This window comes from Engraulis encrasicolus, chromosome 5 (genome assembly GCF_034702125.1).
Source record: "Engraulis encrasicolus isolate BLACKSEA-1 chromosome 5, IST_EnEncr_1.0, whole genome shotgun sequence".
NCBI classification, from domain to species: Eukaryota; Metazoa; Chordata; class Actinopteri; order Clupeiformes; family Engraulidae; genus Engraulis; species Engraulis encrasicolus.
In genome coordinates this window covers 25,564,799-25,583,153 of record NC_085861.1, presented here as the reverse complement: position 1 = coordinate 25,583,153, position 18,355 = coordinate 25,564,799, and the positions used below count along the sequence as shown (strand labels likewise).

General features: G+C 44.0%; 1 protein-coding gene and 1 long non-coding RNA gene across 3 annotated transcripts in view; one reads left to right on the top strand and one right to left on the bottom strand.

Moving 5' to 3' along the window:
• cep162 (centrosomal protein 162) overlaps positions 1–9,655 on the bottom strand; it is a 113,732-nt gene extending 104,077 nt beyond the window's left edge. For both annotated transcript variants that reach the window (XM_063199016.1, XM_063199017.1), the window contains exons 1-3: positions 9,505–9,655; positions 8,857–8,920; positions 7,456–7,609 (exon numbers count right to left, since the gene is read on the bottom strand). In XM_063199016.1, the coding sequence (XP_063055086.1) occupies positions 7,456–7,609; positions 8,857–8,916 (214 nt within the window). In that variant the 5' untranslated portion in view covers positions 8,917–8,920; positions 9,505–9,655. The remainder of the gene's footprint in view (positions 1–7,455; positions 7,610–8,856; positions 8,921–9,504) is intronic.
• The window catches only part of LOC134449195 (uncharacterized), a 28,613-nt gene continuing 18,942 nt past the window's right edge, over positions 8,685–18,355 (top strand). The window contains exon 1 of the long non-coding RNA XR_010034914.1: positions 8,685–8,899. This is a non-coding gene — a long non-coding RNA (uncharacterized LOC134449195). The remainder of the gene's footprint in view (positions 8,900–18,355) is intronic.

Genomic DNA, 18,355 nt, shown 5'->3' with positions numbered 1-18,355 from the left:
CTGGAGCAGAGATACGCCGAGAATCTCTGTCCTGCGTAGCCATCTCTGCGCTCTGTTAGGAGTGTTCATGGCTATTGACCCGAACGTGAAATTATGTTTTTGGTTTAACATTGTCTTATTTTCGCGGGCTATAGACAAACTAGCGCATCTATCCTGGTTTTCGCTCTGTCGGCCGTGGTCTATCAGCCATTGTCAAAGCGGCGCGGGCAGACGGCGTGCAGGTGGGAAACAATTTCAATCGACTTGTCGCTTGTCCGCGCTCAGTTTAGTCTCAAAAAGAAAACTTTGTTTTTTCCCATGGCCCCCTGTCAGCACCCGCTGAAACATTAATGTGGAAAATGAACGGCGATTTGACGAACCACCTTGTTAATTTTGGATGGTGTCGTCACACATCCAACAATCATCTGTGCGCAAGAAAGCGGTGCTTGTGCGCCTAACCCCCGAATGAGCTAAGAGAGGCGGAGAATCTTTGTGCCGCGTTACTTCTTGCTCTGTTATAAAGAGTGCTCATGGAAATGATGCTGTGAAACGTGTTTTATTAAAATATGAAAGAATTTATGAACATAATTTTGACCTGTGTACCCTTGTCTTCTTATGTAGGCCTAAAACAACATTTTTATCTTGAAAAAAACCTTTTTCCCAAAAAATTGAAGCAGTAAAGAAAAAAAAGGGGGGGGTATCTTATATTCAGGATTGTCTTGTAGTCAGGCCATTAAGTTGGAGTGTAACATCAATCTGACACTTTGTGTGTGTGTGTGTGTGTGTGTGTGTGTGTGTGTGTGTGTGTGTGTGTGTGTGTGTGTGTGTGTGTGTCTGTCTGTCTGTCTGTCTGTCTGTCTGTCTGTCTGTCTGTCTGTCTGTCTGTCTGTCTGTCTGTCTGTCTGTCTGTCTGTCTGTCTGTCTGTCTGTCTGTCTGTCTGTCTGTCTGTCTGTCTGTCTGTCTGTGTCTGTGTGAGAAAGGAAGAGATGGCTGATGTTCATGCCCATGTGTTGTTGTGTATGCTGGTCTGTGGTGCGAGAGGGATGGGTGATGCCCATGTTGGTGGGTGTGCGCATGTTTATATGCCCGCGTGATGTTTGTGTGCCGATGTGGCTCTTTGCTGTGACACATTACAAAATGTGGCTCTTGGTCTCCGACTGGTTGGCCACCCCTGCCCTAGAGGGATACAGAACACGGACTACAAACACAGACACAGACACAGACACACCACACACACACACACAGAATGACTGAAGACCCAAGAGATAGAACAAAATAGAACAGTTTGATCACTGACCCTTCTTACTCACAGAACAGAGATTGAACTGTGTTTGTTAAAACCTCCTTACATATAAGAGAAGACGCCAACATTTTTGTCATAGTTTTAGGTTGTAAAAAAAATCTGGCTTTGTTATAAAGCATTAAGTAAACAGTGTCTCCCACACAGAGACCACTCTATAGGGCAGCACCACAGAGTAAAAACACAGCACCACAAATTGATCAACATCCGCAAATAGTGTACATGTATAAGTGAGGGTATACACATTAGCCTCCTAGTGACCCAACACCTTCAGCGTCACTTCTAGCCCGGCCAGGAGCAATACAGATATCGTTTCTGAGCTCCCGAAAAAACGGGAACTCCGCCCACTTTGTCGGGAAGCAAACAACCATTGGCAAACCAAGAGAGGCGGGTCTACCACGTTAGTTGTTTGGTTTTGCGCTTGGTCAAACCAAGTCTCGATTTGAAAGTCGATGTTAATCAGGCTAAGACACATAGCCTTTGCACTGGACAATGTTTTTGTCCATAGCACCACACAATGGAACTTGGTCTGTGGAAAACGCTGATACAGGACCAGAAAAAAAGTCACAGAGAAGAGCACACACTCAAAACTAAACTATTTTATTATTACACTTGGTGCAGTATGTTCCCGTCCTTGAAAGTGGGCACAGTCTGTATCAATGTCCTCTATCTCAGAACATCTGAAAGGACGTCATCATTTCACAAAATCTAGAGAGCAGGGGCTTCCAGATTGTCTCAAGGCAACAGTGCTTGCCCTTGATGTTGAATGACCTAGGTCAGGGTTTCCCAAACTGGGGTGCGTGCACCCCTGGGGGTCCGCGGCCTGCCATAAGGGGGTGCGTGAGCTGAATAGGGCAATGGCGGATATGTGAGTTTTTATCTAGCATTAATGAACATTAAGTAGTTTTTAATAGTATGGTGCATTATATGCTGGAAGGCTCCATCTGAAGTGTAGTTTAATTCCAAGACTATTGGAAAAGAGAATTCCCCAGAAATGACTGTGCTTAATATGCAGTGAATGAGCAGTGAATCCATACTTGCGCGGCCATCAGCACACCAAAATATTAACTCAGGGGGTGCGCGAACCACATTGAAATGTACAAGGGGGTGCGCAGGGAAAAAAGTTTGGGAACCCCTGACCTAGGTATTGGCCTGAAGGAACAGGCCATGCCAAAAACCAATCTCAATCTCGAACAAATTTTGAAATGGCAATTTGCAAGAGTGGTGAAATGAGGCATTCTAAGCACAGCTTGGCAAATGTCATGTTGCCTTAGTCTGTCTATCCCTAAATTGAAGTTATGCAACAGTAATAGGTCTCGGAAATTACAGTTGATCTCACATTGGCATGTAAACATCAAAGGAATTTAATTTGAACATCAGGTAATACGATACATCAATCTGTTTCACTGCTCAATGAAGATCACCAAGAGAGTGCTTGACAATGGGCTGTCAACAACCACAATGTGGAAAATAAACCTTCAGTTCCACACCCTGATATTCATTCACTTACAAAACACATCCAATACGGTTAGCCCGTTAACACGTTATTGTTAAGGTGGTCACCATGACAAGAAAAGATAATGATTTTGTTTTGAGCACGAAATGTTTAAAGTTGCTTGAAGAAAAAAAAAACATTTTAGAGGTTTTCTTTTGATATTTCATAGCCGTCTTCACAGTGATGATAATCACAGATCTCTGATACCGGCTGGCCCTCCCACCACCTTGACATGCTCAGTACTCCTGAATGGTAAGGGCTGTGATGTCATCACACTGGGCAGCATTCCTTGTCTGTGCGTCAGTAATGCACAAACCTAGTAGACATGCTCTGTGCCAGCATTGCCTCAGTGAAGTCAGAGAGGGACAAGTCCCCATTTCACCTCTCCACCAAGGTGAACAAACACATTTCAGAGGCTCATTACAGCCACAAAGGGAAGCACTATGCTACACACAGTACTGCAACACCTAGCTAGCGGATCAAAGCTCCTCTGCAGGGGAATACAATGCAGACTGACTACAGAGCTCACAGCCCACACACAAATGCTTTGATTTCATACCTCAGACACAACACGACATCAAACAGAAAAATAAAACGGACGTCCCAGCTCACCGCATGAAGCTAAGCTTGGAAGCAGTCCGACAACTTGTAAATGTTTTAAAGACCAAAAGGTGTGTGTGTGTGTGTGTGTGTGTGTGTGTGTGTGTGTGTGTGTGTGTGTGTGTGTGTGTGTGTCTGTGTCTGTGTCTGTGTCTGTGTGTGTGTCTGTGTCTGTGTCTGTGTCTGTGTGTGATGCAGAGACTACGCTTCTGACGCACCAGACAGAGCAAAAGAGTACACTGCATCAATTTCAGTGCATGTACAGTAATTGCATGTCTTACATTACACATCTTCAGGCATTTGACTGAACATCCTTGTATCCCTAAATACGACTGTGGGTCGCAGCCATGGCTTGAACGGCTGACGCACTGAGTGCATCTTAATATGCGACCTTGCCTCCTCCACTTGCCTCCTCCACTTGCTTCTCGTCATGATGACATCACTGACTGACAACAGCATTATATTTCAATATCTTGCAAAAGCTCAATTGTAGAGTCTTTTTCTCATTTGCAATTGGGATGGTGAATGAAAAACAGTCCCTCAAAAGTTGTTGTGGCTAGGCTGACAGCTGGGAAACTTTATCGTTTTCTCCACGGAGGAGGGGCCAGGAGGCGGGACGAGGAGACAAGCGCAAGTGTAGGAGGCAAGGTCCCATATTAAGACGCACGCACTGACTGTTGCACTGAGGCACTGAGGTTGTTGCTAGAACCTCCCCTTTCTCCCTCCCATTACCTTCCTCTCCTCTCTTCCTCTCGGGCTACCTATGACGATACTGAGTCTACCACCAATTAATAATATTCCGTATGCCAAACACAGGTGAAGAACAGATTTCTACACCATCACACAATAACTACATACTTAAACACATGCACATACAGGTACACAACTATTGCCATACAAAAGCTAGCATCTAGCCATAAGTAGGCACAAAACAGCAAGAGTTATCTATCTATAGGCGCAAAAGAGCCTGCTACAGTCGTTTGGTTTTACATCCCCTCACCATCGCCACTCTCAGTACTGCTGTTGCTGCTCTCCCCGGCTGCGTAGCGGGAGCTATCTGTAAGAGGTGCCGACACTCCAGATGCATCATGGGACACGTCATGGCTGGGAGAACTAGCTGTGGATGCCATCGGCACCCTGTCAGAGGAACAGGAAGTCCGGCGGTGGCCTTTGCTCCATCCAGCACTACTACTCTCCGAGGGCACGGGGCTGGACCCTGCAGATGTAGCTGCTGCATTCTGGGAATCGTAGTGCGATGGGGCAGTGGGGCTGGGTGTTGGTGATGAGCAGTGGGAACCACCGTGGGATGGTGATGGCAAGGGGGCCTCCAGCCGGTCCGTGCCCACCTGAGAGCACTCTGGCTGGGAGATAGGGGTTGGGAGTCCCTGGGATGGAAGACCCTGTGGTGTTCTGGTGCGCGGTTTGGGAACCGGCATTGTGGCCGCTTTCACACAAAGTTAATAAGCCGTGCAGGTTTGTGAACAGAAAAAGAACAGGTCGGGAAGAGGGGAGAAAGAAGCAAAAGCAGAGTGTTAGTCAAAGCACGCATGCAGCAAAGGAGGAGTGAGGAGGAGGAGAGATGCGGGAATAACTAATACGGACCATTGGGGGAGACAGCAACACTCACCGCTGAATATTAAAGTTCACCTATGAGTCAGTGGATTGGACACTACAAACTGAATGTAAATTAAATGTCAGGGAAATGGAATGAACTGGGTTAATAAATCTGCTTCCTAAACCATTTTAGATAACACTCTCTATTACCATGAAGATTATGTTTATATTGTGTATTTCTATTATCTGTCCATGAGCAAAGTAATTTTCAAAAGACACTAATATATTCAGAAATGCTGCTGCTGTGTCAGTGATGTCACTAGTGGGTCATGTAATCAATTACCTCCCATAAATGAACGTGAATATGGGAAATACTACACACAACATAATCCAATGAACGAATTGAATTCTCCACTCAGACAACTTGCGACAGTGAAAAGAGACCAGACCAAAGAGGGAGGTATGAACTGATTGATCGAGGCTTCACAGAGGAAATAAAGAGGCTTGATCACATGGGGAGATTTGAGCTGCTGACAGAGAGAGAGAGAGAGAGAGAGAGAGAGAGAGAGAGAGAGAGAGAGAGAGAGAGACAGACAGACAGACAGACAAAGAGAGAGACAGACAGATAGAGAGAGACAGACAGAGACAGAGACAGAGAGAGATTGAGAATATCGGGTACCCTGTTCTGGGGCGCCTGGGGTCTGCTTCTTCTCAACATGTGGCTGGTGCACTTTCAGAAACCTGCGCTTCACTGGCTTTTCTGAGACACGCCGCAAAGGAGAGGTGCAGAGAGAGCGTGTGAGGGAAAAAAGGTTATCATCAGGAAGAGCAACAGGAAGGAAGAAAGTCAAGAGAGGCACAAAGGCAAAGCAAAGGATAAGGAGGGTGAGGGGGGGCAATCCAGAGGAACAAGACACCATAGGTCAGCATCAAAAGGGAAAATGAAAAGCGTGACATGGTTCTACACGAAATTGCTCGGGCGGTACTCAGTATGTGGGTTGGCAAAGTGGGGCAGAGCAGAGATTATATTTGGTGGGCTATGGGCCACTGACCAGGTCATAACTTGCAAAACCATCTGATGAAGACATGTTCCATACACGCTGATGATGTTAAGATGCGAATAAAAACTTGAAATTGTGTTTTTATGTAGGCATTGGTAGAAATAAGCAAAATACAAACAGTACAGTCTCCCCTTGGAACTCAAACTGTACCTGTGGAAAGGTCAAGTCATGATGTATGCTATTTTCAACACAACATAAACAACAGGTGCACAGATAATCTTGGCAATGCGCCATAAGAAAAAAATGTATTTTGAAATGAAGTGAGATTTCGAAATGTCATACTGCCACACTGGAATGGAGCGGAAATGAACACAGTGGAAAATATTAACAATAGCTGTTGAAGCCTGTGGAATATGTGCTCTCCAAGAAAACAATGTGAAACAATACTTTGTCAGTTATTATTAGGCTAAATGACTATGCTCTGATAGCAAATGAGCCATTACCGTCAAATTTCACAATACTTCCCATCTTCCATTTCATTTCGCTATGGCGTAATTTTACATCCATTGAGAGCTATGAATATTACCATGTGTCGTGGAGTAACTGCTATAATGATTATAGAGTTGTTGTTGGAGCGAGGGCTGCAGGTTCAAATTTTGTGCCAATAAGAAGAGTTTGGCAGGGCTGCAACAGTAAATTACATCGCCATAACTCCAAAATTGGACAAGGGAGTGTAACCTGTGCCTAAATACCTGTAAGCCTCTGCAATGCAATGTACATGTTTGTTATTACACAGTCATGGGGACAAAATCACAGGGTTTATCAGGTGTCACACTCTCCTTACGTGTGCAACACCAGTCAGCTCAGCAACGAAAATGTTATGGAAACAGCACCAATTTTCTTCTTGGAGCAGGCGTCACTCTTAATTATTTAAATCTCTGAGGGTGCTGGCCCAAATTTCAAATTCAATGTTTCAAGAAGGAGCACACTGAAGAAGGCACACGCCGAAATGCGTCTACTCTGTGCAATGGAAACAGCACCCTCAAGTGGGTAAAGAGTCACATTACACCATAGTCCTTATTCCTCAACACCAGAAACTAGAAAACATCAAGTCGCTGTTCTGTATTTTCTGTATCTGATTCTGAAATGTATACAATGCACTTCACAATGACGCAAAGAACACAAAATAATCAACTTAGAATCACCAACCATAGTCTAGTGTGTGTGTGTGTGTGTGTGTGTGTGTGTGTGTGTGTGTGTCACAGGCAATTTTCATTGTTTTCACGTCTTTTGTGTTTCTACACGAGTTACAGCTTTTCTGATTCATGAGAAAAGTGTATACAATATACTGAATGTGACTGAAGGATAATTCAACACTGGGAGGTTAGCCATCCATTTTTTGCCTCAAATGTCTCACATACTTCACAATTAAGTAAACTAAGCAGTAAATGAATAGTCGCATCACAGAAATGCCTCATGGCAAGGACCGTCGAAAGGCACATCTCCTCCCGTTAAGGACACTCACCCAGTTCATCATCATCATCATCCTGCCACCAGGGTCGGGTGGTGGGGGGAGTCTTCTGCCTCTCTACCCGGGGCGGTGGGGTTTTGCCCAGGCTGTCCAGCACACTGGGACGCTTGGGTCCCCCGCCAAACTCCACAGAGTCATCGGACACGGACTGCGGAAACCAGAACAAGCCAACACACTCAAACACACACACTTACCATTCCATTATCTTGAAATTATACATAAGTTAAGACAAGAAATCTGAACATTATTTAATACTATCTAAAAATTGTTCCACGCTGTACAACTGTTTACATACAGAGCACTCTTTGCATACATTTGGAACCATCAAACAGGTCATTCCACACATTATCCCCTTTGACCATGTGCAAGACCCCAAATTATTTAATGATGATGATGATGAGGATACCTAGTTGCAAAGCAGTACTGTACACTACAGTTTGACAGTACAGCACAACTCGCAGGAGACAGGATAAGTGGCGGCACCAATTACCCTAATGATCTGAATCAGGGTATATACAGCAATCTTGAAGTCAAATTTACTACCATTTAATACCCTTTTTCACAATCTGAAGATTTTTTTTACAACCATCACAACACTCCGACGCGAGTATTAACAACTTGCATCTTTTGTAATTTCTACCTCCTTAACATTACATTACACTTTCGTTTTTTGCAAAAAGGGAAGGGAGCAGTGCGGCGGGACGGTACCATGCTCAGGGTACCTCAGTCATGGAGGAGAACGGGGGAGAGCACTGGTTAATTACTACCCCCACCAACCTGGCAGGTTGGCAACCTGACACCCTAACCGCTTACCCATGACTGCCCTCATACTGTCCTCAGATACAGAATCAATCATATTTTTTTGTCAAAATGTTAAGCTTACAACAAAAAAAATACCTAATTTTTCAAAAAATAACACCTTTTGAGCAAATTTACAACTTTTAAGGCCATTAAATTTTGCCTTTTTAATGTATCACCTTTTAATACTTTTTAAAACCCTGCATACACCCTGTGAATGAAGATGTACAGTAGTAGAGTAGAACAAAGGACGGTTACTGGAGAGGCATACTCTACAGCAGTGTTTCCCAACCAGGGGTACGTGTACCACTAGGGGTACGCGAACACATTTGCAGGGGGTACTTGGAAACATGTAATTTTATCAAATATATGGAGCTTAGTTACATTGGGATAGAGAAAGCATTATAGAACTTGACTTAGGGGGTATTCATGGCACAACGAAAAGGCTTGGGGGTACACAAGACAAAAAAGGTTGGGAAATACTGCTCTACAGTATGTTGGCTCTGCAAAATTACTAAGAGAAACCAAATCGGGGGCGTTCATGCTGAAGCAGAACGAGAAAATGACAAGGTGATGATTTTCAATTTTTTACCGTACCTCTTTCAAGAACTGCTCGAACTGAAGGTCCAGCTCTTCTTTGGTAAGGCGACGAGACATGATTCTTCAAAGAACACATGCAAACACAGTTAGCAATCAGATGACACAATACAAGTGAAATACAGAATCGCATAGCCTATGCAAATAGCGTATTCAAATGACTTGATGTTACGTGCAGATTCTTAGATTTATCAGGACATCGTTTTTTGCTGTCACTCTACGCAAAACAAACCAGGATTAGCCAACTAACTAATCTGACCTTGACAGCGTGACACCCTGACACAGGGTTAAGAAGAAGGAAAGCTCTACCAACCCCAAAAGGTTGACACATGCAGGCTACATGTCGCCATGGTGGCCACTCCAGGCACAGTGCAACTATAGCTGCTGATTTGTTGTTGATAGAGATTAGGAGTTAGCTAACAGCACACCAATATGGTTCATTCATGTTCTGGTTAAGTATACAACTAGGAAATAGTCAGTCGCTGTGCACTGACACATGGTTCATACTAGCAGAAAGAAACCAAAACAAACTATCGCAATGGTAACGATAACTTCTAAACACAGTAAACTGACAGTACTCCATCCATCACAACAACTTGACGTTAGCCAGTCAACTGAAAACAGTGGAAGCTTAGTGACTGCACTTACAACACACACTTGGTGAATATGGAATGTTATGGCGTCCTCATGTTGAATTTTCGATAAAAACCATCCACATCACTTGTATTCCGACAGATATCGGTTAGAAATTAGCAAAATAACACAATACTTCCAGAGCGCGCTGAGTTTCCCGCGACAACTAGCGGGGAGAGAGCTTAATGCTTATTGGTCAAACTGCGTCAGAGAGATGCGCAACTGGATTGGTTGTTTGGTGACAGGTTCTAAAATAGGCTCGTTCGTGACGAAGCAGTGTAGCCATAGTAGACATAAAGGTCGTTCATGATGGCGTTTTTTCAATAAGGCAGGAGATTTGCTAGGCAGCAAGCAGCATGCTCACTGTGTCCGCGTGAAGCATCCTGGTTAGAATTGCCGTTCATGACGCAGTTTAAGGGAGGTGACCTCTGCGCGGCAGTCGTGTCACATGGCGTTAAACCATCGCGGGAACAAAAGTTTTGTAAAGTAGCCATGCAGTACCACAAGAGCTACTAGCCCCGTACGACTTCGTTGCTGTCATCAACATTGACGAAGCACGTGAGCGAGAACTTGTTGTCATGATGTGGGTGTTATTAAATACAGCGCATTTAAAGTCGACCACAAATATGAACGAGACGATGAGCTCGCACCTGTTTGCTCTACTAACACACCACGTGTGAGGAGTGGTAGCATGTCATTTTTCCGACACCCCTTTGGTCCGATTCGTCAATATTCCGAAAATTTCCCATTAATCCTACAGCCCACTAACTCGAAATAATTAAATGAAACCCTTTGCTCCGACAGCTCAATGTTCCGACCAATGGCTGTTTGGGGTTGGTCATCATCCCAGGTCGTATGTCCTGCTTTTCCCGGTGCCAAGTAGACTTGCATGCGCTGCGACGAGCACATAGATGCCGTCTGAGTCGGTCTTGCTGTGCCCTTACCAAAACCACCCCTAAACATAACCTGTCATTAATGCAATGTTGCCAAGTTTTACAATTGTGCCCTACCCAAAACCATTCCTAACCCTAACCTGTCAGTAGGCTATTGCAATGTTTCTGAGTTTTAAATTTGTGCCTTGACCAAAACTTTCCCTAAACCTAACCTGTCACAGACAGCAGCATGACCACTGCGTAGGCTTCAGAGATGACGGTGATCTAAAGCAGCTTTTGGTCGGAACATTGGACTGTCGGGACAAAGGGTTTCATTTAATTGGTAAAAAGTTATCTGAGACTAAGTGCTGTAGGATCAATGGGAAATGTTCGGAACATTGACGCATCGGACCAATGGTGCGTCGGAAAAATGAGCGGACCCCTGAGGAGTGGGGACAGGCAGTGAAGAGGAGCTGAAGTGGGGACCTGCGCAAACTTGTGTAGAGGTGTGAGACAAGACCCATATACACACGTGAGTGAGTTGTTGACCAACCAGTTCATGGGCGCGTGACCTCGGAGGCAGGCCGCAGACGAGCGTTGAAGGGAAATCTGACTGCAGTCGCATTCGTCCCGCGATAGTTTGACACCATGTGACATGTCACCTCGTCGACGCAACATCGATGAAATTTCGAAGTTTGACTTGAAATCTAACCGTCATGCAGCATTTTCATCCAGGGTGCATTGCTGTCTAAATGCGCATGCATGCGTTGACGACAAGTCGATCGCACCTGTTGCTGGGCAGAAGACCTCCTCCATGCCGTTGGAAATCTGCTGTGATTGGCATTCATCAATCTGGCGTGAATTGCAGGTGTAGCCCACATGCTTGTGAGGCAGCTCACTCGCTGCTCCAAGTAGGAAGCAGCGTTTTTTATGTCTTGGGAAATCATGTTAGAAAAAACTGTCCAACTTGTTTGCCAAGCATTCAACTCCACCTTTATTCGACTAAGCAGATCTCGTGTTGATCAAGCCTTTTTTTGCTTGGTTGCGATCGTGCCTATTGATTAATCTAGACTGGCAATGGGCGGTTCAAGGCACTAGCAGAATTTCGTATTGACTGGGCGCAGCCAGAGCCATATAGAGAACAGAGTCAGGCAATCTCCGCTGTGTGCTAGAGCCGACTTCCTCATTAGCAAAATTAGCTGTTTTAGCTTCTCAGTACTGCTCAGCATTGCGAATGTTAGTGCCTAGTAGTGGGCGTAGCACACAGCAAATGCAATGCGATGCAATGCAGGGAATATGACAAGACTTGCTGTTCGAAGTAATAACTTCAGATAAACATCACAGGTGGTAAAACAGCTAATTTTGCTAATGCGGAAGTCGGCCCTAGGACACAGTGGAGATTGCCCGACTCTCCCCTCTGTATGGCTCTGGGCGCAGCCATCTTTGCGATTTTCGCGCCCCATCGGCTGCTCCCACAGACATAGCTCCTGTCGGTAAATAAAATGGTGAGTTCCGGAATAAATGGTGACTTCCAGGTTAGGGGTCCTTCATTGAGCGTTCGATTGGTCGCAAAACAAACATGGATGCCGTGTTTCCGTTTGAAAATGTGTACGAACAGATTAAAATGTAACTATATGTGTCGTCTAACGTGTTTTAAAATGTTTTTTTAAATGCGGGTGTATTGTAGTTTGTGTACGTTTATTAGTATCTGTTTGGTTCGGTTTGTCATTGCGATTTAAGGCGTTATTTCGTACAGTTAGCTGTGTAAGCTAACATGGCTGCCGTGTTCCCGTTTGAAAATGTGTACGAACAGATTAAAATGTAACTATATGTGCTGTCTAACGTGTTTTAAAATGTTTTTTTGAATGCGGGTGTATTGTAGATGCAGCACATCATGTTGTCACTCAAGGTCTTTGACTTCATCTGATTTGACATTGTGTGTATGGAAATAGGTAGACATAAACTTCTTCTTTCAGGTGAATGTAGACAGTTCAGTGCAGTTTCCGGTAGTATTGGTGTTCACAAAGACATCAGACATTATTTTCTGTGGATCTTGAAAGTTTGATCATAATGCTAAAAATCGTTGACAATATGAGTCTCCCTGCTTTAAAAAAGCTGCCAGCCAATTATATAAGCATTTTCTTCAAATCTGACCTTAAATCTGATGACAGAATGGGGTTCCCCATATATGAAAACATAACATAAGTCTTATTTTCACATTCACACCTTGTTTAGTCAAAAAGAAAAGGGGTTACCAGATTTTAACCTGGTGTCGGCGGGCATATTGGATTTTGCCCGTTTGAGGCATTTCCGCACATTTTTGCGCCCGGTATACAGCAGATTTGGATTCAGCATCCTTGAATACCCCTAAATCAGTTGTATACCAAAAATTAACATGATTTGCCTTCAGGCCCTTAAATAAGCACATTTGAAATTCTGCCTAGACTATTAGAGCAAAAGACATTTTATTCGTTCTCCTGTATTACACCAAGTCCTCAACTATCAACATAATTTTTGACATGGGAGATAGACTAATTGACATCAACCTGCTGGCTGAAGATTTTTTGCAGGAACTGGCCCTACATACCTTCAATGGTGTTGACTGCATGTCAGCATTCAAAAGCAAAGGAAAGGTGTGACCAATTAAGTTATTGAATCAAACATCAAATTTCCTCGAAGTCTTTGCAGAAGGAGGAAACTCATTTGATATTGATGAACAGCTCCTCAATGGTGTACTCAAAGTAACGTCCCTGTGCACAACCACTTGTCCAGGTGCTGGTGATGTGCAGTAAGAGTAATCCAAGTAAATGAAGGATGAATCACCGCACACTGGTATCTTTGCTGGTAGTTTATTTGGTGAACAACGCGTTTCGCTACTGCTTCATCAGGTTCACTCTGACATTACGCATGTCACCCAAAGGTGATAAGGGTGATTACCTGGTCACATGACCTCACCCACATTCAACTACTCCACCCATTTAAGTGCTAGACAACACCCAATACTGGTTTAGGTATGTATATTATCACATCCTACCATTTAAATTACTATACAATTCTCATGCATTTTACCAGATAAATATGCTCACATCCCTGATATGTGTATCTATAATCATATCCACATAGAGTTCATACAATGCATATCACTCCTCAGATGCAGGTTCGGGCCATTAGTAAATAAAAAACACATGATATCAAAGTGCAAAAGTGCTAATCCCAATGTGCAAAAAATCACAGTATAATCAAAATCCTTTCTCCAAAAAATATTAATGTCCATATTGTAGTAGGTCTCTCATCCAGTCCGACATATTCATTTTTACATGACGTATCCAACTCCTGAAGCAGGTTCATTAGTCAACAATAGTCCAAGTGACAATCTTGATGTGGCATAGGCCCATCCATTAAAAAAAATGACATTTACAGTGTGCAAGTCAGCAGTGCATGCATGTTACAAGAATACACTGAGGTCCTGTAATTCATTTAAACCATGGGGTTCTACTGTGTTCAGTTCGTGTATCCAGTAGGCCTCTCTCTGCAAAAGTTGCTTAATTATATTGCCCCCTCTTGGTTTTTGTTGTATGCGTTCTATACCTATGAATTTCAGGGAAGCGGCTGATCCATGATTTTTTTCTTTATAGTGCCTAGCTATAGCATAATCCATGTTTCCGTTTCGTATTGCTCCTTTGTGTTCAGCAATTCTTAGTTTTAAATTACGCTTAGTTTGGCCAATGTACATCAATCCACATGGGCATTTTAACATGTATACCACATGAGTCGAGAGGCAATTGATGAACTCTTTTATGGGATATTTCTTCCCAGAGTGGGGATGACCGAATGTTTTTGTGTCAAATGTATGTGAACAATGAGCACATTTCCCACATCTGTAGTTTCCATGTATCCCTTTGGCCAGCCAAGTCTTTTTGGGGGTCTCCATGTAGGTAGAACTAACCACCATGTCTTTGATATTTCTCCCTCTTTTAAAACAGAAACGAGGTGGCAGTGATGATAGATGGTGTAGACTAGGGTCACATTTTAAGATTTGCTAGTGTTTTCTGATGATCCGCTGGACCTGCTTTGATGCAGTTGAGTATTCAGAAACAAAAGTCACTCTGTTTTCAGTGTTTTTGGGTGTGGGGTTAAGTAATGATGCTCTGTCCCTCCTGTGGGCCTTTTCTGCAGCTTGATTAATTAGCGAGTCATCATACCCCCTTTCCCTAAAGCGTTGAGACATTTCATTAGCCTTAATTCCATAATCATTCTCATCACTATATATCCTCCGTAATCTCACAAATTGTCCATATGGAATGTTTTGAATGGTATGATCAGGGTGGAAACTCGAAGCGTGCAAGATAGTATTTCTATCCGTCGTTTTTCTGTAAATAGAAGTTTCCAGTTTTTTGTCAGCATTTACAGCTATCAGCAGATCTAAAAAATGTATTTTTTCACTGTCATATTCCATGGTGAATTTCAAAGTTGGATATGTTCCATTTATATGTTCATTAAATTTAAATAAGTCATCTTCAGTACCTACAAACACCACTAGGATGTCATCAATAAATCTTTTGTACAGTAAAATGTTGTCAAAAAAAGGATTGTTGTTAAAAATGTTTCTCTCTTCCCATAAACCCATGTACAAATTGGCATAATTAGGCGCAAAAGGGGAGCCCATGCTTGTCCCTTGAGTTTGCAAGTAAAATTTGTTGTTAAACATGAAGTAATTTGATTTTAAAATAAACTCAGTTAGCTCCATCAACAATTCGACAGGGAGGGTATCTTTCTTAGGTGTCAAATAAAAGTTCAAAGCCTCAAGCCCCCCCACATGGGGGATGTTGGTATATAAGCTTTCCACGTCAAATGTTACTAAAAAAGTCTTATCCGGTACATAAATGTCACTTAAAAGTTTCAAAACATCAGTAGTGTCGGACACATACGATGGAAGGCATGTCACAATTTCCTTTAAGAAATGGTCAACATATTGGCTCAAATTTTCAGTAAGGGAGTCTTTACTAGCCACAATGGGTCTTCCTGGAGGATTGTCCAATCTTTTGTGTATTTTTGGTAACAGGTAGAAGACAGGTGTCACAGGATGTTCACTCTTTAGAAAGTCAAACTGACTCTTAGTGAGCCAGTTGTTTTCCAATGCATTATTTAGTATAGTGTCACGCTCATTCATATATGTGTCCACAGGATTCTGTCCCAGCTGTTCATAGAAGTTAGGATCAGTTAACTGTCTCATAGCTTCAGCCACATAATCCTTTGTATTTTGTAAAACGATTCCGCCACCTTTGTCAGCAGATTTCAGAATGATGTCAGTATTTTCCTTTAGCTCATTTAAGGCTTTTCTTTCAGGTACAGTAATGTTGTATTTGGTCTTTTTATTTGCAACAGAAATGGTTTTGTCAATGTCTTTTTCAACTAGTTTGGCAAAGGTGGCCAAAGTGGCATTGGGGGCGCCAGGAGGCATGAAAGTGGACTTTTTCTTAAACTTATCAAAGACACATGGGCCAACACTACCGGTGGATTCTCCCATTGCTTTAGCATGGAAAAAGTGTTTTAAGTGTAACTGTCTGAAAAACTTGTATGAATCCACCTTCAATTTGAATGCATTTACTTTATTTGTAGGGACGAAAGACAGTCCGCGGCTCAGTGCCTTTACCTGCGGGGTTGTCAAAGGGTAGTCCGAGATGTTTATTACCGTGTTCAGGTCCGGTTCAGGCTCCTCGTGAACCGATTTGGATCCCGACTTCTGCCTTTTGCCCCTCCTCGTCCTTTTCTGTATGTGTGGCCTCCTCTCTGTCCTAAAAAAGGCCCATCGGTGGAAGAAGACGCACTGCTGCTGCCTTGGTCGCTTGTCTCCGCCTCGCTGGTCAGGAGCAGGTGTCGCTCTTTCTGTCTCTGTTCTCCTCTGCGATGTCCACCGCGCTGTCCACTGCGCTGGCCACTGCGCTGGCCTCTCGTCTGTGGTTTCTGTTGTCTGCGCTTATCCCATTTGTACACCGATCCTCTTCTGTAGTCCTCGGCATCTCTTTCATATTTCTCTATTTTGAACGCTTTCAGCTCATCTTCAAATTTAGCCAATCCCTCTTTTATGGCTTCCTCCAATTTGGCGACCTGTGTTGTGTCTGGAGTGTTGATTTCGGTTTTTAATTCTTGTATCTCCGTCATCACTTTTTCAATGGTCAATCAATGGTGTTAAGGAGTTCACCTGCCTACTGTATGGATTTAGTCGCCGAGTGAAAAGCATTGATTGAAGCAAGAGAAATTAAACTAAAGAAGATGTCTAGGTCAAACCTTCAAGCTCACCAGGGTCTCTTAATTGACCTATCAACTTTCCCACCGTGCAAGAGGGTCCCTCAACGGTGCTTTCCCTGGTGCTGTTCACCCTGTAAACCACCGACCTCAACTACAACTCAGAGACCTGCCACATGCAAAAGTTCTCAGATGACTCCGCCATTGTTGGATGCATTAAAGATGGACAGGAGGGGAAGTACAGAGGCCAGGAGGAGAACTTTGTCAGATGGTGAAGAATCAACCAGCTGCAGCTGAACACCACCCAAACTAAAGAAATGGTGGTTGACCTCAGGCGAAACACCCCCCGCCCCTGGAACCTGTTTCTATCAAGGGGAGACAGAAGCGACAGTCTGCACATATAAGTACCTGGGTGTACACCTGGACAATAAACTGGACTGGTCTGCTAACTCAAAAGCACTGTACAGGAAACAGAGCAACAGACTCCAGATGTTCAGCCTGTCATGGACAGTGTGCTCTCCTATGCTGTGGCATGCTGGGGTGGTAGCATTAGGAGAGCAGATGCTGGGCGCCTTGACAGGCTGGTGAGGAAAGCTGTGTCTGTTGTAGGCACATAACTGGAGGCTCTCACTATCACAGCTGAGAATAGGACACTAAGCAGACTCTACTCTATAATGGACAACCACAAGCACCCCCTGTACCCAGTCTTTGACAGCCAGAGAAGCCTGTTCAGTTACAGATTTCGCACCATCTCCTGCAGGACAGACAGGCTACGGAGGTCCTTTGTCCCCAGGGCCATCCACATATTCAACACCACACAGACGGACTCACAGAGATCATCATAGGTGACTGGACCGCTCAAACCAACCAGCACATTTTATCTTTATGTCCAGACCTCTGCTGCCAGGATCTTATCTTTATGTCCAGAACTCTGCTGCCAGGATCATCACAGGCACTAGACCCTGGCAGCACATCACCCCCATACTCAAGCAGCTTCACTGGCTCCCCATCAAGTCACGCATTACCTATAAAGTCCTCCTAACCTTAAAGTCCCTCCGTGGCCTGACACCCCACTACCTCATTGACCTCCTCCATCCCTATGACCCCTCAAGATCCCTGCAGTCCTCTTCCAAGGGCCAGCAGGTCGTCCCTCGTACCAGGCTCAAGGCTACCAGTGACAGAGCCTTCCATGTAGCTGCTCCTATTCTTTGGAACAATCTGCCCGACCACATCCAGAATACTCCCTCACTGTCCATGTTTAAGCAACACCTTAAGACACATCTCTTCCTGGAGGCTTATGGCTGCTAGTTCCACAAGCACATTCATTACATGCACTCACACACACACACTCACGCCCTGACGCGCACACACACTCACACTTCCTACACAATACCTTGTGAAGCGACCTTGGGTGTTTTGAAAGGCACTATATAAAACGAAAGTATTATTATTATTATTATTATTATTATTATTATTATTATCTTTATGCCTCCGTGCTTCTACCTGGACTCCTATCCTACGCCTGGGTGTAACCGATGCCCTCCCCCAACAATCAGGAAAAACATTTCTGCACTAGGGGCGGAATTCTCCCACCCGCTTAAGTCAAAAAAAGCGCTCAACAGCGCCTCCGAGCTTACTCAAGCCAGTGAGTAAGCGGGGCTTACGCAAGATTTAATCACTTGCGCACTTTGGGTGGGGCCAGGCCAAAATCAGAGAGTTTTGCATGTAAATGAATCGTATTCTCCCGT